We start from the raw sequence: 25,828 nt of genomic DNA, 5'->3' as shown, positions 1-25,828 counted from the left end.
GGTACATGATGTAGTTTTACTCTTTACATTTCCCATGCTTAGATACACAACACAGAAGACCAGCTACATTTTAAAAACTTCAGGCAAATACAAAATAACACATTTACACAAGTAGAAATATATCAGGCTTCTCTTCATTTTTAAAGCATAAAAAGCTGAACAACTGAATATACTTTCTTTACCCTTGAGCAAATTTGCAAAGGCATTTACAGTAAGAAAGCAATTAAACATCACACCTTATGTGAGAGGGAAATTCACTGCAAAAAAAGTGCTGTGTGTTTTCGGTGGCAGGTCTGCACTGCTAAATACTTTTTGGGAAAGTACTACAGTGCACTACTCTTCAGGAAATACATATGTGGGTTACTGGAGCAGCATAATTGCCTTCCCCATTTCCTCTGCATCAGAAAAGCACAAAACCATTGAATAACAGCATTAATTATAACTAAAAATTTCAAAAGGAAATGATGATTAATTCCACTGCAGTCTGTTCACATAAAAGAGTTCCAAGAGCTTTACATGTCTTCAAAGATTGAAATTCTCAAGATGTTGAACATCTTCCCTAGGAAGAAGAGATTACAGCCATGAATAGCCACCTTGGAAGCTGTGCTGGTTTTGGCTTAAGTGGGATGAATTTTTTTCAAGGTGGCTTGTATATAACAATTATTTGGATTTGTGCTGAACACAATAAAATAGAGGGGTTCTTTTATTATTATTGCTGAGCAGAAGTTGAAAAAGCCAAGGCCTTTTCTACTTCTTGTACTGCATGCCGATGAAGAAGCTGGAGGTGCTTGGGAAGTGGGGAGGACACAGCTGCAATATTCCAGACCATGTGACATCAAGTTCAGTATACAGAAGAAGAAATGGGGGAACATTCAGAGTGATGGCATTTGTCTTCCCAAGTAACCATTACATGTGATGGTGCCCTGCTTTCCCAGGGATGGCTGAACACCTGCCTGGCCACAGGAAGTGAATTGATTTCTTGTGCAGGCAAGCCAAGCTAAACAATTTTTTGGTTTTCCTATTAAACTCTCTTTATCTCAGCCTCTGATTTTTCCCACTTTTACTCTTTTAATTCTCTCCTCAGTCCCACCGGGAGGCAGTGAGGATGCAGCTCTGTGGGCTGTGCTGATAGCTGGGGCTAAACCACAAGAGTTCCTTTTGATGCCAAACATGGGGCTCAGAAAGTTCAGGATAACAGCTTTGATTGGAATGGGTTAGATAGAATTTATAGCTGTTATTGCTCTTGGGCTGCTTTGGGCAGACTCCTGCACAGTACATTAGTGCAGTGCTTATCTGTGGCTGCTTTTTGCTTTCCCCACTGCTGTGCTGCTGATCCCCTCACTCTGCTGTGCTTGGGGACATTTTGAGGACAGCAGTGGTGATGCACAGGGACTGGCACATGCCCAGAGCATCGCTGCTGTATGAGACATGCTGGAACTCCCTCCAGTGTGAACACAAGTCAGAAAGACTGGGACCTGTGGATGGGTCCATGTGGAAGCAGAGATCCACATGCAGCCCATGAAGGAGCCCACACTGGCACAGGTGAGCCTGATGGAGGGAAAGCCAGGGCAAGCCAATGATGCCATAGACTCCTGGCAGGGACCGGGGCAGTGGACATGTGGAGAAAGGAGACCATGCTGGAACAGGTTTGTTGGCAGGACTTGTAACTCCCATGGGCGACCCAAACTAGAGCTGGCTGCTCCTGAAGGACTGCACCCTGTGGAAGGTGCAGTTAGTGAGGAACTGCAGTCTATGGGAAGGACCCACAAGCCCATGATGAGGCATGGGACCAGAGATTCCCCTGCAGCCCATGGGGAAGACCACGGGAAGCAGTGAATTAATTCTTTGTTTTGCTTTGCTTGTGTGTGCAGCTTTTGCTTTCCCTATTTAACTGTCTATATTCAAGCCAGGAATTTTTCTCACTTTTACCCTTCTGATTCTCCCCCACTGATGGGGGAGCAAGGGAGTGCCTTTGTGGTGCCTAGTTTCCAGCTGGGCTTAAATCATGACTGACACATTGATGTATAAGGAAAAAACCTTACGTTTTACCTTAATTTCTCAGCACTGTTGTGAGTAAATTGTGCTCAGACCAGGCCTCCTAAAACCCATGCAAATTAATTTCCATCCTCCTTCCTGTTAACTTCAGCCATCAGACCAAAAGTAAGATGTTAAACAATGATAACAAGCACAAGGAAGTAGTGGATTGGGAAGCTCTCTACAACCTGGGATAATTTATGTTATTTAGGAACAGATATGCTTCTATTCTGATATGAATAGTAGAGAAAATTATTTAAGCAATCAGAAGATAGCTCACTAGCAACAAACCCAAAATAACTTACTTCAGATCATTTTGAACATCATCATTGATACTTTCAGCCCAGATTCTTCAATGAACTAAAACCCACTTTAAAAAACTTTGATCAAATGAGGATGTAAAGTACTTTTACTAGCTCTGTTGTTTTCCTCTACATAAATAAATACAAAGTTTTTGCTCTGTTTAAAAAAGGCATAAAAAACACTTTCAAGTTGCAGTAGCACTACTAGATTATAATGCACCTGAGGTGAAGTAAAAATTCCAAAAAATCAAATTTTTTTTTATAAACTTAGGTAGTAATAGACTTTTATTAAAACAAAAGGAATTCTATTTTCAAGTTTGACAGTCTCTTAAGGAATTATTTTTTCTTTGGTGAAATATAGGGTACTTGCACAAACATGGCATTTTACTTTCGCACCACTCACTAATAATATTGGCAATACATTTTAGCTTGTTTTGATATGTTGCAATAGGAAAGAGTTCTCTTTAATTTCTTGATAACAACATTTTATACCCATTCTATCCTACCAGGTGAAAGCTCTGGAGTCTGTGTGCATTCTGGAACCCCATTCCATTTCCAAGCAAATTCAACCTGACCTGTTTCAACCAGTCCTCCTCGAGTCTCAGCAGTTTCATTACAAATAATTTGAGATGGCAGTGATGACTGTCCTTGTTCATGTTCAAAATTCATAATAAGGGCATCAACCAGAGAGTCCAATTCATCCAGGTTCATAAAAGGCACATGCATTTTCTGGATTGCATTGTTCACAGAAGACGAGGCAAATAAACTGAAATAGTTGTTAAAATATCCAGCAATGACAGAAATATTTTCTGCAAAGCTCCTGAGAGGGCTGGTGTTTCTGTATAACCCTATGAGAAACAGAAACAAAAAGAATCAAATGCAGCATTTTGCAGGTACCAAAGAGCCCTCTCCCTTGCTTTGCAAGTCTCCTGTAGCCTGTAGGTTACAGGTGGTAACTCAGCTAATACCTCGTAACATGGAAGAGACAATTTGACAGACTTCAGTCAGGCACTGCTCCAATTCCAAATACTTCACAGCAATCTTAGTGCTTTTCTTTATTTCTCGATACAGAGACTCTTCTTCTGGCAGCCGAGATTCTGTTTCTACCTGTATTAATAAAGAGCAATTTAAAGAGAATCAAATACATCACAGTGTATTAACTGCTAAACATGCCTATTATGGTTTCAGTCACACAGATCAAGCCAATGCTGAAACACAAAATCAAATCAATGTCATGTCATATAAAACAGCACTGAAAAGAATGCACAACTGCACATGGTTGACAGGGTTAGGAAAAGAAGGAAAAAAGCAAATGAGATGACAATCCAGGAACTGCTTGGTTCTTAGAAGATAAGTCACCTATCCTAGCTTTTAATTCAAAATACCAGTAACTAATGGTCATAAACTATGGCAGCAGTTATAAAACAATTACACTAGCAAGCCGATCTTTCAACATAAAAAAAAAAATACAACAGGTAGTTAGACTGTTCAAGATGAGCACAAAAAGTGCTCTTTATCTTAAATAAAATTAAAATAATAGAGCTTTGAGTGGAAATGCAGTAGCAAGGACAGTTAGCTTTCCAGTCACGGGAATGTTGCTGTGACAAGAAGTGTTATCATGCAATCATAAATATACAGTATGTGTGTGTGTGTGTGTATATATAAATATATATACACACACATATCTCTTCTTAGATAAATGCATCCTTAAACTTTAAATACCAAACTCAAAGCATATATTTTGGGAAGCATTTCTCTTACCTTTCTGCAGTAGGACATGTTATTTTCAAGCAATCTGGCTAATGCCACCACGTTATCCTTTATTCGAGTTTGAATCTACAAAGAAACTTTGAATTATATTGTACACTTTATTCAAGTCAAGGTACATTAAATAAAAAAAACAAACACTGACATACTAAAGAGAGAAATACCCAAAAGAAATAGCATTTTCTGCAACTAAACATAGAATTTTTCAAAGAAAACATTAACTGGTAGAAAATGTTAATTACATCTCCAAGGTTTTAAACCCCTTCCTAGGGGAGGATCAAATGAACATATTTAAATATTCACTAAAGGTTGTCCTGTAACTTTGAATAAGTTTGTAGATATGTCATTCTAAGTGGCAAGCGTAGCTCTGGCCTTTTCTTTCCATCCTTACAGTAGTTGCAGCAGAGACAATCATGTACAGCAGATACTTCAGAATTAGTTGCAAGTGAACAGCATTATTTGGAAAGCAGAGTGCTCAGTTCCATTTGCTGGAACCCCAAAGCATCTGTGAGTTAAGCAAAAGACATTGAAATGAAGTATTTTGGATGGTTTCACTACTATCTGTAGGATTAAGAATGACAACAGCAAATACTAGAGTAGGAAGAAATTTTTGCTTTCCTTGAGAGGAACAATTTATCACTGAGAAGATTTCAGTCTTTCCCAAGTATTTTCTTGGAATTCAGCCAGGCTCTTTGTCAAAAGGGCTTACCCACTAAGAAAGTGGTGTGCTTCCAAGGGGTACCTTAACTTCCCTACTGGAATTTACAAACAGCTGCAGAAATATTTTTAACCATGGTGCTTATTCCTTATACTTTATTCCCTACCTTGTGTAACTCCCTACAGTATCATCTTCATGATTTATTCTTTATACTTTATTCTCTACTTTTGTAACTCCCTACAGTATCATCTTCACAATTTAAAATACAAGCACAAGAAAGAAAACATGATCAAGTTTCTCCAAGATATAGTAGCAGTTTTCAATCTTCATTTCATCTCACCTCATTTTGTGCACACTGTTTCACAAGCTCTTTCTGCACTATTCTTGCTTTCTCCTGTACAGCATCAATGAGACACTCCAGTCCTGAGCCTATTCCATCATAAATGGCAAGTAAAAATTCCTTTTAAAACAAAGGTTCAAAATGGTTAAAGAAACTGATGTGGCCTTGATTTAAAACAGATTTTCTACAGTAGACTAGAAATAATTTTATTTACAGCAAATTATTCAGTGCAGGTCTACTCAGACACATATCTTCCTTGGACCACAGGAGCTCAGGTCAGATTTTTGTATATTTAATGTACTTAGACACAGATTACTAAAATTAACTAGTGAATTTCAGTCAAACAGATAGACTTGTATCATCTCAGTGCAGGTACAGTCCTAAAAGCACCGTACACTTCTTTCTCTTCATAGGTTTAACTTACATCAATTTAAAAGTTGTGGTTTTTAAAGAAAAAAAGTCAAGGGTATTATTACATCCATTTTAACCCTAAATTTGAAGTATTTGATAAACTCTAAATATACTTAATTCAGTTGATGAAGTTGGCGTATGGAACAATTTGCTGAGTACAGTTACTGATAGTAAATGTGAACTCAACACTAGAATTACTATTCATAATTAGTATTTCTAAGAAACATTTCTTCACCTGTAAACTAGAGGCAGGAATGTTACTCTCTTCAGGAAATGAAATATCAGTTGTTGTGACTACTGCCAAGTGTCCTATGTATTTCATTGTTTGTTTCACTGTTTGGTTTACTTTGTTCCATGCTTCTGTTACCATCGAGGATATATCTGAAGAACACCCCTGGGAAAGAAAGGCACATCTTTCACTGATGCCAGAAAGCACCTCTGGTGCAAATGCAAAGAATACACACTTTCTATACAGCAAGAGTTTCTAGCGCACAATACTCAGGCACTTTCAGTTTTTCATCTTCCTACTTCCAATAGCTTATCTACCACAGCTAAAAAATCATGCCTTGCAACCACTGATCAAACATACTATTATACTGCATAGTTTTAAAAGAAACTATTTACAAGTGTGCATAAAAATAATGTCCACTGGCCACTAGTTTATGAGTATAAACAGCAGCACTTCATTGCCTAAACTATCATTTGCTGTTATTACATGTTTAATTTTATGAGTAGGAACCAATGCTTCTGTCAGGGCCTGGGCACAGGAAAGCCTGCATTATTCTCCACTAGCACATGGACCTACCAGCTTAGCCAGAAAAAAAATGCAGCTTTGTCTATTTATCTTCCTTAACTGCACTATTTTGCCATTACACACACTGGACATTTAAGTGCTTTTAGCAAGTCTGTAATAAATTAATGCAGAGAAGTTTTCTACATACAGACAAATTCTTTCAAATGTTTTACCTGTAACAGCAACTGTAAATAACCTCCCAAGTTCTTTATTTCCTGTTTCATTTCTTCATCAGCTTTTCTAGATCCAGGACACTTTTGGACATTATTAAACCAGAGTTTACTTATAACCACAATCTGGTCAAAAGCAGAGACAATTCTGATGCTGTAGGACTGAGCAGCACGATCAATAGAGAAAACTACAAGAGAAAGAGATCTATCAGATCCATCTCCTTTGCAAATGAACACAGAAACATTAATTCTTGTGACTGACAAACATAAATGCTCATGCATCTGAAAGACAAGTCATTAGAAATGTTTAAGCCACTCTTAAAATGTGACTTACAGTTTTCCTGACATTCTTCGTCTTGCTGTTCATAGGCTTTGGAAATGGCAGATGCTCCAGAAAAAATTATAAACAAATTAGTTAGGAGACTATCTGCTATGTTTTTTCCTCCTTCATGATTCTGTTCCAGCAAATCTAAAGCTGAACTTATGGATTCCTTGCAAATTCCAGGAAGAAACAATTCAGAAATGCTTGAGCATATGCTGGACTTGTTCAGTGAACCTGTACAAGGTAAAAGCAAAACATGCATGCATGAAACTCTTCATAGGAGTGAGCAGTCCATGTGTCTTTGTAATGGCTTTTATATAGACATTCACATACTCAAGACAGTCATTCAGACAAAATGTGTAAAATGTTCTAAATAGTTTATAAGCTCTGTTAGTACAAAGAAAAATTCCATAGTGAAGTTCTTCAACATGAATACATTTTTTTCAACAATCAAATCTATAGAGAAATAAAAAAATAAAATCCAACCAATCTAAGATAACTGAATGCATTCAAATATTTGGAAGACTAAAGCATCCTATACTTCAGGAAAAAAAAGGTTGTAAAACCTGGCCAAAATCTTGGGAAAACCTCAGTAACTGAACGAATAGCAAGTCAAGCAAATGAAGTCTTTATATTACTGTATTAGGATTCAGCCTCTTTCTCCAGTTAACCCACATAGTTAAGCATAGTAATGTTTTAGAATAACTTCTTAAATTAGGCTCATAAAGAGCTCGTCAGGAAGTTTTTGCCCTAAGAAAGGATAATTAAAAATATAGAAACCTCTATGTTAAGAGCTTGACATTATAAATTTGAAGGTATCTAAACAGGACATTTTAATTTTTTTTTCCAACCCACAGTTTTCAAACGACCATCAGAAGCACCTACATTTTATGCATGTAGTAGGTTCAAATTCTCAGTATGAAATGAAAGGTGTTCTGCCATTTAGCAAGTACCTGATATATAGGAAGTCTGTTTATTCTGAATAGATTGCAATTTTATCTCAGATAAACATCCAGAAATTCTCTTGTTCTTCATGAAACTTCTACTTCTAAGAAAGGATGATAAAAGAACATGAAAAACCTTGAAACCATTTCCATGATGAGCTACAGCTTGCACAAGTGTGAGTCAGTTATAAATATTGTTATAAGGCTAAAACTTCAAATGCAAGGTCCCAGACGATATGCAATGTACTCCTTAAAAACAATGCTTTGGTAGTTTAGAAGTGGGAAGGAAACATTAAAAACTACACATTTCATGCTGCACTGATGCTTTGTAAAGCTCTACATACAACTTCTGCTCCTTTTTTTTGTCCATGGAGGAAATCCAAGAGAATGAGTGAATACAAGAGAAGACTCACCAGATGACACGGTGTATGAGAGTGGAACACAAGTATATTTAGATAGCTACACAACTTTTTGCTTTAAGTGTAGGAGAGTAGCTACAAATTACTTTTACCTTCTTCTGGAAAGCAAGGAAATGGAGGTATCTGAAAGGTCAGGTTCCCACTCATCAGCAGGATCATAAAACACATCAACAGCAGCTTTATTTCTATCATTACTCTGAAAAAATAAACACAGGGGAGCAGGAGAGTTAAACAGAAAAAAGTGGAAAAGTATTCAACATATGGATATATAGAACATAATAATGAAAACTCAAGTGATACCTTTAGAAATTCAACAACCAAAAGAACAAAAAAGCAGTCCTTGCTTTACTGCTTCTTACTCTCTACACAAAATGACCTGAATAAAGTAATTTATTTCTATTGTATTCTTTTTGTTTGATGGACAAATGCATCTGACATCTTTTTAGTGAAAAGCAGTCACATGTCTTGCTATTTAAGATATACAACTCAAAAAATCACCAGGATTTTCCTCCTGTATACATTATCAAAACCTTATCTTTGATAAAATATTACTGATTACTAATGGTTCTTCTTTAATTGTTACTGACCTCATAGAATTCTTTCATTGCTGCTAGTTTACATTCAAATTTCTCTAGGCTCCAAAAAGTTGTTATTCCCAGTTTGATGTTACGAACCTGCACCTGAATAGAAGACACTGTTCCTGTTTTATCATCAATTTTGTCATGCCTAAGAATTGGAAAAAGTTAAAAAAAACAAACAAAAATCAAGACAAAAAACCCACATTAATATTGTAAAATTAAACAAGATACTTGTATAATCAAGGATTATACAGAGACTAAAAACATGATACACACAAAAATTTCTTTGGACACTATGCATCTCAGTATCTGTGCTTTAGGACCACTTTATTCCATGAACCAAATTAAGATGGACATGGGCATCAGAAGATTCGCCTTCAAAGTACACTAAATTCAAAATTATCTGTCTATACCATATTTTTAAAGTTTTGATCTAAAATTCAAATTAGAAATTCTCATTTCAAAATACCAAGGCTCAGCTATACACTTAACTAACAATAGTTTGGAAAATAAATTTATCATGTTTAATTGCACAAGGCTGTTAAAAGAAACATCAACAGCTCACTGCACATCCTGAATCCACCCCCAGATATATACACAATTATATAACTGTTACATATACACATAATAATTAGGTAACTCAGATACTGACCTGCAGAAAACAGTGTTTTTCCCTAATGCATTGCTAATGGCATTAGCCTCTTTAATCATCACAGACAGCTTCAGAGACTTCCAGTTCAGTGGAGCTAATAAAGAATATGGAACATACTGATTTAGTGAACCAAACTATGTGATGCAACAATTTTAGGGTTAAAAAAATAAGGGGCAGAAAAGAAACCACAACCCAAAAGCAAAAAAGTAATTCAGCCACCAGTACTTCCAAGAATTCCCAACACATCGGGAGAGCATTACCCTTACAGGCAAGATAACCCATTTAAATGGTTGGGTAAAAGGTATTTCAGAAACAAAGGAATAAGACTAGATACTATATTATTATTATTAATCCAAGATAAGAAACTGAAGAAAATGAATTTTGTTACTCATTTACTCAATGAGTTAATGCCTGACCAGTGGAGACAGGGAAGAACTTTTCAGTAACTGGAACAAACACAGACTCCAGGTATGTCCACCTAACCACCCAGAGCTTTTAACACAGTCCAATACATACAGCTGATTAATAGAAAGGACTGTAATAACTAGAAGGTTCTTCTTGTTCAGGGTCACTAGAGAAGTATCAGTGGAACAGAAAAAGTTCCTGTATCAATACCCATCACCCATGTCCACTGAGAAAAAGAGAAGCCAGCATTGCCTTTGTAACATTATGCATATACATACTCATTACTGGTTTATTCCCACTCCCAGGATTATTCTGAAGGGCGTGTATTTCCTCAGCAATCTTCTGCTTCTCAGCTTCCAGAGCTTCCACTATCTTTGCATGACGAATAGTATGGTCTTCTAGAGCCTGGGCAAAAATAGGCAATGGTAAAAAAAAAAAATCTAAAACTCTTAATGCTGTTTGTTGAAGCTAAATTTTTTGTTCCTGCCATTTTAAAGACTCACACAATTAATTTTATACTGGACATCTGCTATGCTAATATAAAATAACTAATTTTCAAAATTACATGTCTCTGGGTTCACTTACATATTGCAATGCTCAAAAAAACTACTGGAATTAAAAAGGAACAGCTTTTTTAAAAAGCTGTATTTGTTACAGCAGTCAGATATATATGAACACCAGCCAAAACTTAGTCATTACTTCCATTAATGTCTGGATTAATAACTTCTGCCAAAGGCAACAGTTGCTAAATTCTGGTGCAGGAACAAAACCATCCACATTATTTAAGAAATAAGGCCAGCATTAGTTAATCCCCAACATTAATACATTAACATACTCGGGTTGCAAACAAAACATCAGTTATTCTACATAAAATCACATAGAAGTACTTTAAATAATTTCCTTTACAATAATCTATTTTCAAAAAACAAATCAAAAAAGCCCCCCAACCAAACCAGAGTTTATTACCTTAAAAGGTTTTTTTTTTTCCAATTACCTGCTTGGTAGCTAAGGTCTCCATTTCTAAACGCTTCTTATTGAAGTGGAGTTCTAGCTCAAGGCTTTTCTTTGCCTTCTCCAGCTCCTGTATTTTGGTTGTGGCTTTTTGGTTATTCAGTTCTTGGATTTGCTTCTTACGAGATTCTTCTCTCTAATATCAAAATGGAAAAGTGAGAGGAGGAATACTCCTTCTACAGCATTTCTGACCCATCCTTCAGGCAGATATCCCATACATTTAAAACTTGCAGCCTCTGACCTACACAGTCCAACATCAGCAATGGTTATATCCCAGTTCACAAGAACCACTTTAGGTCTTCTATAGAGTATGTAAGATATGAGATACATCATTATTTTTTTACCATGATGTACTATTCTATGTCAACTTATGCATGTTGCAACTGTACTGAAAAAAACAATTACAAAGCAGCATGCAAGCTTGGAAAGAAAAAATAAAAGTGTATTAATGAATTCAGTATAGTAAATTAAAAGCCTCATACAATAAGGTAGATCCTGTAGGTATTTTGCTTTCCTTACAAGTTACAATCCTTGGAATAACTCTGAAGAGGATAACTACTTTACTACTTCTTCTGTTACTAAGGCTGACTTTTTTGAGGCTTTGCATTCTCTAACATGCTGCTATAACATGCAAGAGAAAGAAAACCAATACCACACAAACCAAGCCTAACCAAGCACCAAAAAACAAGATACCACATACTACAGTTTCTGGTTTACTTTATTGATATATTTCATGTAATGATGTAATAACAACTTACCACCTCTGCTTCCAGGGATTTTATTTTGCTCTCATACACTTCTTTTTGTGAGGTCAGTTCTTGTTGAACCATCTCTTTTGCTATTTGGACACTTTGCATCATTTCTTCTTTGGCTTTGAGTCGTGCCTCTTCAATTTCTGACTCAAGCCTACAAGTGTCATAGATTTAGATTGCTGCTGTTTGTCTCTTATAAGATGCATACAGATTATAATCTTTTTTCTGTCATGAGAGTTTAATTTTTTTGAATTAAATAAAACTTACATACTTTACATGGTTTTGATTTCACAGACAAAATGTCGACACTTCCAGTGTAAATATGAAACACATTCCAGAATTTCAAATCCACTCAATTTCCATTTTTATTTTATTTCATCATTTTCCCAAATTTAAAAACTTAAAGACTGCAATGGAAACTCACTAAAACACATTAAGATGCAAATTTAAATTTTAAATCAATGAGTCTTTTGGTTTAATAACACCTCATAATGAAGTAAGTACAAATAACATTTTACTGTGTCTCATATTCTCCATCACAGAAGACCTAAGGTTATTACTTTGGGTTCTTCTAATTTTCCTAAGGATTTACTTTTCAGATTTTAAATCTCTTTAACACATCAAAAGTCATTTTCAGACTCATAATACACTTGGAGAGAAACACAATTAAAGAGATAAACTACTCTGAGGACCCCTGGAGCTCAGTGTTTCTCTAATAGTGGTCTACATTGTTGGTATCTGGATCAGCTTGTGGTGATTGAACCTTAGAGGTGTACATCATTTCAGCCAAGTCTGTGACTTCCATTATTAATGAAGTTGCTATTTTCCAACTTCCCCCTTGTGAAATCATCTTCAGTTACTTCTAAAACTAATTGCATGGTTGAATTAACAACTGAACTTATTTTCAGAACAAGAAGAATCAATACATACTGTGCTCGCTGTGCAATAAGTAGCTCATTCTTTGCAAATTCAAAATCTTTTGGACTATCATGCAAAGACGAAGTCCCACAAGAAGGTGTTTTTACTTTCTGAACCTCTGCTGGATGATTAAACCTGAAATAATGGTCTCCCCCAAGAATTACTCGATCACCCTATTGGGGGGAAAAAATTCTGCTGAAATTTTCAGATTTATAAGCAAATTTTCAGTTCTTAAAACATGCAGATGAAGCTAGAAATCAAAGAGGAGGAGACAAATATTTATGGTTACAGAGCATTCTCAGAAAACCTGCAGTCTGAAGCTGAGATATTAACAAAGCAAAGAAACCCACACATGCACAAATTACTATTACCAGATCAATTACTTACATGATGCAAAATTGTTGGGTCCAAAATGCATTTCCCATTTACATATGTCTTGGCTTCTCTAAGTGGAATAATACTTACTTTGCCAACAGTATTTTTAATAACACTGAAAACAAGAAACATTTGTAGTATTAGCAGCTCATGATAATTGCAAGTGATGTTTCTTAATAGACTAAAATGCAAGCTTCTTATGCTATTGTTTTTCTAGGTGCATGCTGTCTTCATACTATTTAGGTACAACACACAACTAATGAATGACAATCTATATTTTAGTAGAGAATCTATATTTGTATCTAGGAATCCACTGCTAGAAAATTACTGCAATACCCTGCCATCTGAGAATTTCTTTAATAATGGTACTTTCATGTTTTTAGTAACATGTTTTTAGTTACATTTCTTACAGCATTTTTTTGGGGATCAGTTGCAGGGAATGGACTTTGAGCAATATTTCTGCAGTACAGACAAGCTGCTATTTTTATTAAATTAAGACCTGTCAAGGCATTTCACTTTTCCACTGAGCTTCATGTAACATTTATCTATCACACAGCATCATTTGATCATGTCTTATTCATGTAGAAATGCTGCAGAAGAAACCTGTGCTACATGAATGTAATGAACAAAGAAACTGAACTACCTCAGTTAACAGATTTCTAGAGGGAACAGAAGGCAGCTGCCTTAATCATTGAGCAGTACAAAAAATATCCCTATATAGTATCGACTTGGCTAGAAGACTATATTTTGTTACTGACAGAGGGAAGAGTGACTCCAAAAGAAAGGGAAGGGTAAGAAGAATCTTAAAATATAAAAAGAACACAACAAACCAATGGTCATCAGCAATCAGCACTCCAGAAAGCTGGATATCATGTTTCGAATTTGGTGTACACCTTCCAACTGTAGTTTCTCCTTCTTTGATCATATATAACAGCACCTCAGAAAGCTGAGGATCTTCATTGAGATTGACAAGGTTTGGTAAATTATTGTCCATTTTGAATGCAATTCCAGCTTTCTAGATAAAAAAAAGAGCTCTGCATTAAAAAACTATTTACTCAATGCATTCAAATGTCTGCATTAAATTTGTCTAAGAAGTCACAGCAGTCTATTGTAAGGGGGTTATTAAGGAAACCAAATCTTACAGCTACTCTCATTCTTCTGCAAGGTTTGCTGAGGTTCTATTTTCTGTACTATGTCCTATAGAAAAAAAAAAATGTACCTGCAATTCTTTTATATCTTCCAATTTCCTTTTTTCTGCTTGTTCAAGTTTTTCTTTCCAGGCCCTTAATATATGGAGAAAATAACATAACTTATTAGAAGAAAATTACAGCATATAAATTTTACCATTTCCATTTTAAATTAAGACATTAATCAGTGCCTGACCTTTGCATTTCTGCCATATTTCTCTCCTGCTGGTGCAATTCTACCCTCAGAGATGTTATTTCCTGCAAATAACGCCTGTATTTTTCACGATCAGTGTTCAGAGCACTTTTCTGAGCTGCCCTCAGTTTTTCAATTTCAGCTTTTAATTCTACATGAGACAAATAAGACATACAGTACATGTAAAAAATGAAGGCAAAATACACTTTGGTACAAAAGCACAAAACTATTCCTGTTATTTATTTAAAATCAAAACACGTTTCTCTATTTCCAGTTCGTGTATAGCCTAAGATATCACTTGCATTTGGAAAATAAAAAAGGTCACAAAGAACAATAATATTAAAGGGAAGATATCCCAAGCTGTATTAGTCTAATTGACAAGAGGTCACTCAACACAACAGTAGTAACAACTCTTATACGAAATAAGCTAAACACACCTGCAAATGACAACCCTGAAAGACTGCAGATGTCAAGCTCACCTCTGATTAGTTTGACATTCACGTCCTCATTTACTTTAGCAATGTTGATAATTGAACAAGCCTGCTTTGCATAGCGAAGGGTGCTGAGCGTCTCCTCTGTGCTGCTTGCAGCTGGGCTCACTGTGGCAATCATGGTTGTTTGGGAATTGCCACCAAGACTTTCCTTTAGCAGCCTTCATTGAACAGGAGAATACCAGTCAATCCCTGGCCCTCACACTGACAGAAAAATTCAAAACATCCCAATTGGAACAGATTAAATACAAAATAACCAGGGATTTGCTACTTATTTTAGAGGGACTATTAGCTGTTTAAAACACAAACCAAGCTCCTGTTTGGTCTTTATCTGATACAACAGGCTAATTTCTTCCCTCCACAGGTCATTTGAGAGAGGGGAAGAAAAAGGATGGGAAAAGATGCCTTATGAATAGATGAGAAAACCACAAGCTCAGAAATCCTCAATCGCTGTACAATGTACGTACCAAGTGAGGACAGATTCCCGGTAAGGAATGAAAGTTTTCTTTCCATTTTGAGATTGTTTAGACAGTGCAGAAATAACCCTTCCAAGGGTCAACAGTGATTTATTGATACTCACACCTTCCTACACAAAGCAAAAATAAAAACATTTATAATATAGTTGCAGTTTCTTGTGTGATGTTATCAACTGCACTGTTGATCAATTCTGTTTCTTCAATGTATGCTACAGCTGTACCACATTAAATGTCCCCAGTTATTAAAAAAATATTGGAAGAGCATCTTCATTTGAAAAGAACAAAGACCCTGCCTTTAAAATAAGTAGCGTTAAGAACCATCAAACTTACGAAGGCAGCTTGAAATAAAGTCTCTTATTAGAAAAATCTGTTTAATTAGGTGCTGCAAAAAGGATCAAGCCTCAACTCCATTTGATATTAGATTCATGATTTCCAAAGTCACACAAACAGTTTCCCCTCACTCCTTCTGCAGGATCATTACACCTACATAGCATGAGTAGATGTGTTCTAAGCAAGATCTGCCACATTGCATAGTCCAAACAGATTCTTCAGGCCCTCCACTCTCTCTCACTGGCAAAATGTGATGCAATACTGATAAGCATAAGGGCTATATATATCCTTTTATAGCTACAGTTCTGCCCAAAAATGCTGTTAGGTGAGCATGCTTTGGAGTTAAAGGGTGTTCTTAGGAGTCAAGCCCTTTCCACAGATTTCCACTCTTTATTTACCTTCAGCCTTTCTCCAGTGGTCTGAGCCTTTGTACAGCACTCACTACCAGCTAGATCAATTAGATTTATGTAACTGGTGAGCCTACGATCACACTGTTCTTCATTCACAAATCCTATCTGGAAAGAAAGGGAGATACTGGCATTCAAATCAAAATAAAAAGCCTTAGGATGAGCAGAAATTAGACAAGCTGTTCACATTAAATAAATAAAAAAATTGTGCTGCTATTTAATTTTTGACAGAATACTCTTGTGTATATCCCTTGAAGGAGACTAAGCTCAGACTTATAACATCAGTTAGTGGTGGCTGAATAACTGCAGACTCAAACTGCAAACCCAACAGATTACCAAACTAGGGGTTTTGGTCTGAAGTTTGATGACTGCAGTCAATCCAATTGCAGTTATCCAATAAACATGCAAATTAGTAAGCTGTTACTGACTTAGACCAATGAAGATGAGTTAAGGAGTCAGTGGGACCAGCTATGATAAAGAAAAATTAATAATCTAGTGGTGAGAATGGCAAGGGGAAGAAGAAAGGACAAAATCCAGGACATTGGGACAAAAAAGTTAAGCCAATCAAGAACAAAAAGCCCAGAACCAACAAGTCATTTGTCAATGGAGAAAACTGACAGCCTGTAAACTCCTGAGGAGCTCTACCTCTTCCATTTCTGTCTTCAGGCTCACGTCACTAAGTCAGGTTCTGTCTTTTAAGCATCTGTAAATCAGATGAGGAGTTGTAGTCCCTATAACCTGGAGACACTTGGGGAAGAGGCAAACTGAAGCAAGAAAACATTTATTCAGTGAAGTGTGTTGAAACTGAGCAGAAATTGCGTCTCCTACCAGTAGCCCAATTTGTTGCCTGCAGGAACTCAGCTCAGCCACACACCTCACATGACCTAACCTTCTTAGAAGCTAAGATGTGTTGGCAGCAGTGTGAAAGTCAATCTAGCCTCAATTAGAATTCCTGTTACATCTCAAAATTCACACTGAGAATCTTGGAACTACTCCTAGATCTGTCAGCCTAGACATATTTATACTGCTGCTATAAATATACTTAGCACAAAGACATCAGAATCTACTCAAAGCATGTAAAATAAAACAAGCTTTGCAGTGTAGAAAGCCATGTTAAAATGTCCTGTGCTTTACTCAAAGGTCTTCAAGTATATTCTCACAACTTTGTAGGCAGCACACAAAAGAATTTTTTACTACCAGATTTGAACAGATACAAAAAAGCTCCAGCAATACCTTGGTTTGTGTCATGACAAGGGTGAAGACAGAATGAGATCTAGAGCTCTTGTCATTCATTACTGTAGCAGCTGTTGCTCTCTGCTTATTTCCTAGCTCAAGCCAACTCTGTAAAAGACAACAGCCAGGACATGAAACCAAACCCTACTTTGGATGGTTAACTGAAGATTTAAATGTTTGCAAATACAGTTAAGACAAATTATGACTATAAGAGAGGACTTAAAAGTTAAACTTTAGAAATAACAATGTGAACAGTGATACTTGACTGTACAAATCTACTTAGCTCCATTATACAAAACTAGTCTACATCACCCTTTTACAAAATCAGCTGAAATATCATAGACTACTGGACAGTCTGTTCAACATTTTCTTCCCATCCATGGAATTTATTTTTCAGCAGTAAGCAGAAAAGGCGAAAGCAGAAATATTTATATTCCCTTTTAGTAACCAAAAACTCTTACCTGAATATCAGAGTAAGAACGGACAACATTCCTAGAGTGGGGGGAAAATTAGAAAGTTTGGGTTCAGATAGTTTTCTTTCTATTGATTTCCCTGAGTTCTGAAATATTTTCCCAGTTACAGACAGAATACAAATACATAATGAAAGATGCAGTTGTCTTGAGACTTCCACACTTTTAGATTTCACTAAGGCAATTAAGAAAATATATCAAGCTAGTCATGGGTATGCATTTTTCTAAAACTAAATAACACTGGGATCTTGCTTAATTTACTGGTGAGTACACAAGCTTTCACAGAGCCTCAAGATTTCCTTTTTCAGGATTACACCATACATCTATAAAAATAAGTAGAGATAACAAACAGTTAACAAATAAGACTTACACTGTCAGACCTTCCACATATGGTCCCAACACTGGATGTTCTCTTACACGAAGCTGATGAGAATAATTTCAAAATAAAAATTATCAGGAGTGCATTAGTTAGACTTGATACTCAGGAATATGTTTTAAAAAAGATTCTATAACACAAATCTATTATGTTTCTAAGTAGCTTACCCCAAAATCACTAACAAAATTCTCAGAGTGAAAGCTCTCCTGCTTTAGACAAGACAGAGTCTTAATTTCTTTATAAGAAATCCACCTAAGCTTAGGTTAAAAGACTTAACTTCAACAGCAAGTTGGATGTTGCATAGCAACTTTTGCATAAAGTAATATTTAATTTACACACAAGTGGCCAGGATAGTGCTCAATGTCAAAGCACAGAAAGTACTTTTTTTGATAAATCAGACATAATAAATTCCTTTCTTACATACACTACTTAAGACAAATTTCTTTAATTTACAGTTTTACATATTCTAATACACAACCAATAAACACTAGCTAAACTGGTATAACTAGTGATACTTGACTAGTTAATCAGTCCAATCTTGTTTCCCCCTCCTCCAGCTCCTTAAGGGACAATCAGGTAACAACAAAAAAAGAAAACTCCATCTAAATTACAAGACTATAACTCAAGTTATATTGTACAGAAGATTCTTATTATAGCTGGAGATTTAGATATATCCTCAGAGACTTTTTATAAAGGCTCATAAGATCACCTTCATTTTGCAAATAAGGGCAGATTTTAACTTTTGTTTCTATTTCAGCATTTGTCCAGCGACAGGCATTTTTCTTTAAGTCATGTGGTGATATTTTTGTTTTTTACTTGAATCCCATTGTCCATAACTAATGTACTTAGACTAAAAACAATGATCACTTGCCATTAGTATATTTTTTTTCAGAACAAATGCCACTCCTTAAAGGTTATGCAGATACTTGATTCTGTGAGCAACTTACTTGTTGTTTCTTCTGTCCATTTTCAGCTTTAAAGACAAGCAAATCATGAATTTTCTCATTATATACTTCAAAGAAGCTCATTTCAAGATGATACAAAACCTAATAAAATTAATAATAGTTATTAATATAGTCCATAAAACATTCTCGTCATCCTTTGTTTCAAAAATTAACTTAGACTACCAGATCCTGATTTGCAATTTTACAAACATTTGTCCTGAAGGGATTTTCTAAGAAATGATATCATGAAATAGTTTGGGTTGAAAGGGACCCTTAAAAGTTATCTACTGTAACACCTCTGCTAAGATGAAAAATACAGTTCATTGGAATTCCATCCATAGACATTTCCAGATGGAAGCTAAAAAGCACTAAAAAAAAGTATATATATCTACTTAAGAAGTTTCAGTGTTAGCTTTGTGATACATGAAAATATTGTTTTGTTTGCACCTGCGCTCATCTCTTTCCCTTAGGGATTGTGCTTCCACAGCACGGTATTTGTCACAGGGAAGGCAGGGATTGATGTCAAAATCCTGACAAGGAGCAGAATGACCTAATGGAAAGGTAAACCTTGATTCTACCTATATCAATTAAAAAAGGCAAAAACACCACAACAATACTGTCATGAAACACGTATCTTCCTTCTGAAGGTTCTATTTTCAAGAATAATTAATTTTTTTCTAAGAGAAAAGGAAGAATGCAGCAAAGCCCCTAAAGCACTGGAATCAGAAAGACAAGACTCAAGACAATTCACTGCAACAGAATCACTTACAATGCATAAAGCAAAGGAATAACAAAAAGCTCTGCATTTTTTAGAAGTTGTACTCTATAGCCAAACTCAGTGAAAAATAACTTTCTCTAAATTCTTCAGTGTCTATCAAATCTGCTGGAGGACTAGAATATTAGACAGTCACAGGTATTAGGATTCAAAGTCTTGAATTCAAATAAAAAACAGTAAAGAGATTTGGAATAGTTAAAAATGGGTAAGTTTGCCTGCACAAGATTAACTGAATGTTAAGGTGTAGAGAACCACGAGTCAGTCATTACAGACACAAAAAATCACAAAGAAAAAAATAGAAAGAAAGTGAGGGTAGCTATTTTTTTTTTCAGCTAGGATACTGAGCTGGAATACTAGAAGTGGCATACTATTACAGTGTATATTGCTTTGATACATGATGTTTAACAATAAATGCATATTTTTGAGCTATATTTTACTGCCTTCACTGAAAGTATGGAGCCCACTGGGGATTTGTTTTGCCTTTTCTTACATATATCTTAAAATGTAAGACATGTAATATAGAGGAAAGAATCCTAGTCTAGTGATGCAACAAAAATATCATGCTCATATTTCTTCCTCACATTACTGCCATTAAGAAAGCAAAACAATGTTGATTTTGACTGTTTAGGGAACCCCATGAATCAGAGCTATCAATACAAATAAAATTTGAATCAGAAAAGGAATACAAATATTAATAAAGGGATCAGCACTAAAGTATCACTTTCCACATAGTCCAATATAATGTCAGTGGCTTAAGCATATCACCTGCTCCTTGTCCATTTGTGCTATTTGATTGAAAAGATCTTCACAAAGTCTTGGAATTATTCCTTGGTCTTCATCAAATCCCATCATCCTGCAGTCACAAAAATCCTGGTGCTTTAGTTTTGTAACTCTCCATAGACAGTTTTAATATCAACTGTACAGCTCTACAGTTGCCATGCCATGCACTTCTAAGTTATACAACAATAAGCAACAGAAATTAACCCGATCTAAATTTGGTGCTCGTCTAAGTGTGGAGTTGGACAAGGTGATATCCAGAGGTATTTTCTATTTGATACATTGAGAAATAGGTTGAAAATCCAAGTAAAACAAAGATTCTACAGCAGCTGAAGAGTCTAAACCTAAAGATGTTCAGTATCTTACAATGCCTGTAGTTTCTATTCTCTGCACCCTTCCAGTGCAACCTAAGCCTGTCTCCAGCTCTGGTGCAGTTTTTTCCTGTTGAGTTCTGCCACAGCAGCACATCAGTGCCCTGGACTAATTCCCCTGCAGTCTAGAGACACACAGCACACCACAGCACAAATTTGTTTTGTAAACTTGACCAGAGGACCCTGATACTAATTTCAGCCTTGTTCAAAACACAAAGGGATGAAGGTAAGTTGTTGTTTAAGTGAAAGAAAAACAATCCAAACACAAACCCAACAAACCTACAAATAGGATAACAGTTGCAATCCTGAGTTTTTCTCTTAGGCCAAGGTAAAAACAACACTTGTAAGTAAAAACTGAGTTCATCCACTTAAAATGGAAGTTCACCCACTTGAGAGGGAACTTACTTCTGTGTAAGTTATATGTTTATTGTAAATGGAACCAAAACATTTCTGGTCCTCAACTACCTCTATTAAAAGCACCTGATAGGAATTATAAAACTCAAATTAGTTTTAATAGATGCATGTTTGGAAACCAAACAGCTCACTAGGCATTCTATTTCAAAATATAACTAAGGTATACACAATTGGCTATAAACCCTAAAAATATTACTTATGTGGGATTATTTTGTGCAAAGATTTGATTCCAAATAAGCAGTGCCACAAACATATGGATTTATTTAAAGTTCTGAAGCATAAGGACTGTAATTATAATGATCTCTTAAATGTCTTCTCCAAAAAACTTGCTATACTTTACTATGCCACTTCATGAACAAAGTAACAGTGGTGAAAAACACCGAGAGTCTGACAATCTCTCTGCATTAATAAATGGTATTTTTTCACTAAAATCTCAGAACAGTTTTTATTTTCTCCATTAAAACTAGAACAAAGTCAGGGTCACATACATAAAAATACTCTAAAGTTAACTTTTGCTGAATTGCTATAAATACTGATTTAATTATTTTTAAAATACACAATAACATTTGGACACAATTCATTCACTCTGAAATCTATTCCATTCTTTTCCAATCTATTCCATTCTATTCTTATGTGACTTAACACTGCATAATAATTGGCAGAATTTTGACAATATTATTAGCAACTTACGTGTATGATTTTCCAGAGCCAGTCTGCCCATAAGCAAAAAGACAAGCATTGTATCCCTCAAAAGCTCTTTCAAGGAGTGGCAGTGCCAAAGTTTTATAAATCATTGCTTGGCTTGCAAAATTGGGATGACCCTTGTCAAAAGACCAGAAGGAGAAGTCATAACTGAAGCTGTAAACTTGGTTTGTGGATGGATTTTGTACAATTGTCTCTGAACCACTCATGGAGATCACAGGGAATGAGTTTTCAGTTTTCTCTCTGAATGGAAAAGGTAGGAAAATAAAAAAATATAAACTGCATGCTTTAAGTTAGTAATTTCACTGCCTAACGAAAAGTAAAAAAATCAGTGATCATTGCTAAAAAATACCTATTTGAGGAACATACAAAGTATTAAGGCTCAAAGCACTTTTGTCAATGAATATATAAAAAACAGACCCAGACACCAATAAAGTCAATTCAGTTTCTTAATAAAAATCTATCTCGGTGTTGCATGAAGTATCAGCTAATTTCCAAGTATTTCTTATATCTTTATTTGTTGGATCAAAGATGAAATAACTCAACAAGAACTAAGTAGAACTCAACACAAACTGTTAGCACCAGAAATAAATCCAGGATACAAACCTGTTACTGAAGGGCCGCACCCGCACAGCTACAATCACTTTGCTGTTTTTCACTTTGAAGACATCTTCCCCAGTACTGCTGCTCTCAGCTAAAGTTTCTGGGTTCACTTTTGTTTCTGAACTTGTACTCACAGGAAGAGAGCTGGAGACACTAGGGAGTTTCTTGGCTAAAATTTGCAGATGAGGTGTTTGCTCATTTGAGGCTGGCTTGAGGGATGGTTGGTCTTGAGAAGTGCTGTTCTTTGGTGTAAGTGCAAATCTTTCTGTTAAAACTTTCGCTGGTGTCCTCGGTCTTTCCCAGCTGCTGTGTTTTATCATCAAGGGCTGTACCCTTTGCTTTCCAGCTAGCTTATTTATATTGTCTTTTTCATTCAGTTGCTCTCCTGACAGCCTATTAGCACATTTTGAGGTAACAAGCCGTTCTGATTTAGGAACTTCAAACTTTGTGTTAGCAGTGCTTGTCTTACCTTTTAAAGGCCTGTTGATAGCATCTTCACAGACACCACCAACTAAACCAAAGGAATCCTTGCTGTTCAGGTTGTGCTGCAACTTGGTACTTGACTGACTCTCAGTTAACTTCAAGTTTGGTTTAACACCATCCGTACCCTTAATATTCTGTGTAAGTGCAATCTTGTCATTTCCTTGTGCATCAAAGTCATCATTTCCTTTTCTAGGCACAATATTCTGATTAATTTTACTCTTCTCTGTAGAGCCAGGCCTCACACGCCTCTGCAGAGTAAGTCTTTTCTCTGTTTGTAGCTCTGCTGTACTCTGTGCTGTGTCACTACCAGACATTGATTTTTTGCTTGCTCCAGTTCTCCTCTGGAGTGTCAATCTGCCTTCCAGTTTAAAAGTTGACACATCACTGACTTTTGCATAAGCTGAAATCACATAGGTCCTATTTACTTCCTCGCTCTTACTCTGAGGACATGAAGGCAAACCATCCTTTTCTCCCTGTGACCTCAGTGGCTGCCCAGGTGCTTTACTGCTGGCCAGGGTATCCTGTGAGGAAGGCTTCTGCAAAGTGGCTGTGCACCGTGTCCCAGCAGGGCTCCTGGCAGGAACTGTGTAAATAGGCATCTTGTCTTCCAGCTAATTAAAATCCAAATGTTAACAAGTACAGCATTTTCCTAAAGGATTATTTCTAGTTGCTGCTTCATGAGGAATCTGGGGAGACAAAGCAAATAATTTATGATGCTGATATGCAGTGTGAGTTATGTTTTGCTCCAAGGGGAAATCCTTACATATACTGCAGTACATGTTCCCAAACATTAAGAACAAGTACTATCCTATTTCACCTCTGGTATTTAAAAAAACAATTCCTTTATATCTGAATGTCTGCTTCCAACAAAAGGCTATTTGACTTGATTCATTGAGTTCTATGATTTGTTTCAGAAATTAAACAAAGCATCACAAAGAAGCAATAGTTAGTAAAAAGAACAATCTAATTATTTTGCAACAAAGATGACAATGGATATTTCTTCCAAATAGTCTACCATGATTTCCAAGCTGAGGACATTCCAGATCATGTCTCCATTCACTCACATCTATTTACACTCTTTGTGTTTCACAGCTATCAGACTCCAACAGGACAGCCAAGTTAACCTTGAATAGGAAGTCTGTGAACATGGAAGGAATATCTTTTCCCAGGATTTTGATAGTCAATATATCACCCAGTCTCAGAACAGGACAGCTAATAAAGATGACTATTAGTAGTAACTTTGGATGTCATTTTAGTTCACTCTGGTACATAGACACATAGCAAAACAAAAGATACCTGGCCTAGGGGACAAAAGAAAACTGTAAGTATACTCCCTGTCTTTTCTACATGTAAATATTTTGAAAGCTCTCTATGTATAACCTGTATAAGAAAGTATGTTTTCCCTGTTGCATCTCCATCAGTTACTGGGTTGTAATGGGTCTGATATCAATACCCACTGCAGACTTGCCAGCTGCAATTAAGTAAAGGTTACAAGTTAACAAGAAGTCACCTGCTTTTGATCCTTTCAAAGCTGCAATATCATTAACAACAGCAGTACATGGTCGGGGGAAAAAAGGAAAGCAAGATGAGAGCAAGTGATGTAGAAGAAATCATTTAACCACTGCTCCAATGGAAGATTCCTTTAATGCTACACTTTTAAGTAGTAGCTTTCTGAGTACTCTCAGACTGTATGCAACTACATCCATTTACAGATAACATGACCGTACAGTTTTCATAGCTCACAACTTGTGAGGAAAATGTTAACATTTCAGAGCAGTGTATTTATTGCTCAATCCAGTTTGAGACAGGAAATTATGTTACATGACTAGTAAAATACAAACTTTGTGGTTACCTCTAGCAGTCAGTAAATAGAGAAACACGGATGTAAGCTATGAATGGTGTGTTTTCTGGAAAGTCCATCCTTTCCATACAGCTTTAACATATCCCTTTTAAGTTCTCCCCTCCTCTTACCACAGCTGTGCCTTACGAATAATCACGAAGTCTTTCTGGAGAAAAGTGAAACTCCCCAATAAAGGCTCGATCGTTCTAAAATAAGGAATGAGGTTCAGCTGGAGAGAACTCAGAACGAGAAATACGCTCATTCCTCGTTTTTAAAGAATCACAACCACTAACTAGATACGAAACGCAAGCGCTCAAAGCTGGAACAACCGGCATCTCTGTTATCCCTCAGCAGAGCTGCCCTCCCACGCCGGCCGAGCCCCGGCAGACCCCGCACGGCCACGGGCCCGCCCTCAGGGACAGGGCGAGGAGGCGGCGGCGGCAGCACCTCCCCGACCCACAGCGCCGCGGCCGCCCGAGCACGGCCCGCAGAGGGGCAGCCGCGCCGGGTCGGCGGGTCCGGGTCGGCGGGTCCGGGTCGGTCCGGGCTGGCCCTCACCTGAGCGCGCCCCTCCTCAACCGCCGCGCTGCGCCGCGCTCCGATTGGCCCCGTTTGAACGCGCCGGGCGCGCCCGATTGGCTCCGCGAGGCCCCGCCCAGGCCTGGCCCCGCAGGGCCCGCGCCGCCGGCCGGGTGTGAGGGCGGAGCGCAGGGCGGTGACCGAGCGCGGCCGCCCGCCCGCCCGACCCTCTATAGCCACAAGGCAGGAAAAAAGGAATCAAAAGAACACACGATGGCTGTGACACTCGGGGTACGTTGGCACTCCAAGCAGCACCAGGGAAGAAATAAAAAAACAGGTGCCCATGAAAGACCCACTGATAATAAAATATATTATATGAAGCCATT

The 25,828-nt window shown here is 36.9% G+C and overlaps 1 protein-coding gene across 3 annotated transcripts; it reads right to left on the bottom strand.

The window, feature by feature from the left end:
* Window positions 1-25,592, bottom strand: KIF14 (kinesin family member 14). 3 transcript variants are annotated; one of them, XM_085586576.1, is made up of 30 exons: window positions 25,482-25,592; window positions 22,604-23,769; window positions 21,986-22,240; window positions 20,499-20,586; window positions 18,962-19,060; window positions 18,009-18,061; window positions 17,630-17,660; window positions 17,169-17,276; window positions 15,927-16,043; window positions 15,190-15,308; window positions 14,711-14,883; window positions 14,235-14,382; window positions 14,071-14,134; window positions 13,682-13,866; window positions 12,864-12,966; window positions 12,489-12,649; window positions 11,565-11,712; window positions 10,790-10,942; window positions 10,074-10,200; window positions 9,391-9,484; window positions 8,748-8,886; window positions 8,253-8,356; window positions 7,751-7,845; window positions 6,810-7,031; window positions 6,479-6,663; window positions 5,748-5,906; window positions 5,102-5,221; window positions 4,098-4,172; window positions 3,305-3,443; window positions 1-3,184 (listed from the first exon to the last, which is right to left on the bottom strand). In XM_085586576.1, exons 2-30 carry the CDS (start codon window positions 23,680-23,682, stop codon window positions 2,823-2,825), a joined length of 4,905 nt encoding a protein of 1,634 aa, XP_085442702.1. In that variant the 5' UTR covers window positions 23,683-23,769; window positions 25,482-25,592; the 3' UTR covers window positions 1-2,822. The 3 variants fall into 3 exon arrangements, 2 of the variants coding, with proteins under 2 accessions (XP_085442702.1, XP_085442703.1); XM_085586577.1 differs by lacking the exon at window positions 25,482-25,592 and adding an exon at window positions 25,055-25,187; XR_014957094.1 differs by having other exon boundaries at window positions 2,781-3,184; window positions 4,098-4,183.
* Window positions 25,593-25,828: the final 236 nt, after the last annotated feature.

The sequence above is a fragment of the Lonchura striata genome, chromosome 8 (assembly GCF_050655825.1).
Source record: "Lonchura striata isolate lonStrDom1 chromosome 8, ASM5065582v1, whole genome shotgun sequence".
Lineage (NCBI taxonomy): Eukaryota > Metazoa > Chordata > Aves > Passeriformes > Estrildidae > Lonchura > Lonchura striata.
The sequence above is the reverse complement of the archived record's forward strand: the minus strand, read 5'-3'. Positions and strand labels throughout refer to the sequence as shown.

Bases quoted from the DNA above. Each gene is read 5' to 3' on its own strand.
- KIF14 (XM_085586576.1), bottom strand. From the start codon at position 23,682: ATGCCTATTTACACAGTTCCTGCCAGGAGCCCTGCTGGGACACGGTGC. The intron at 17,277-17,629 runs GTAAGAGTTTTT...TGTCTTTTACAG, and splicing joins GTTCTTACTCTGATATTCAG to AGTTGGCTTGAGCTAGGAAA. The intron at 3,444-4,097 runs GTAAGAGAAATG...TTATTAATACAG, and splicing joins ACATGTCCTACTGCAGAAAG to GTAGAAACAGAATCTCGGCT.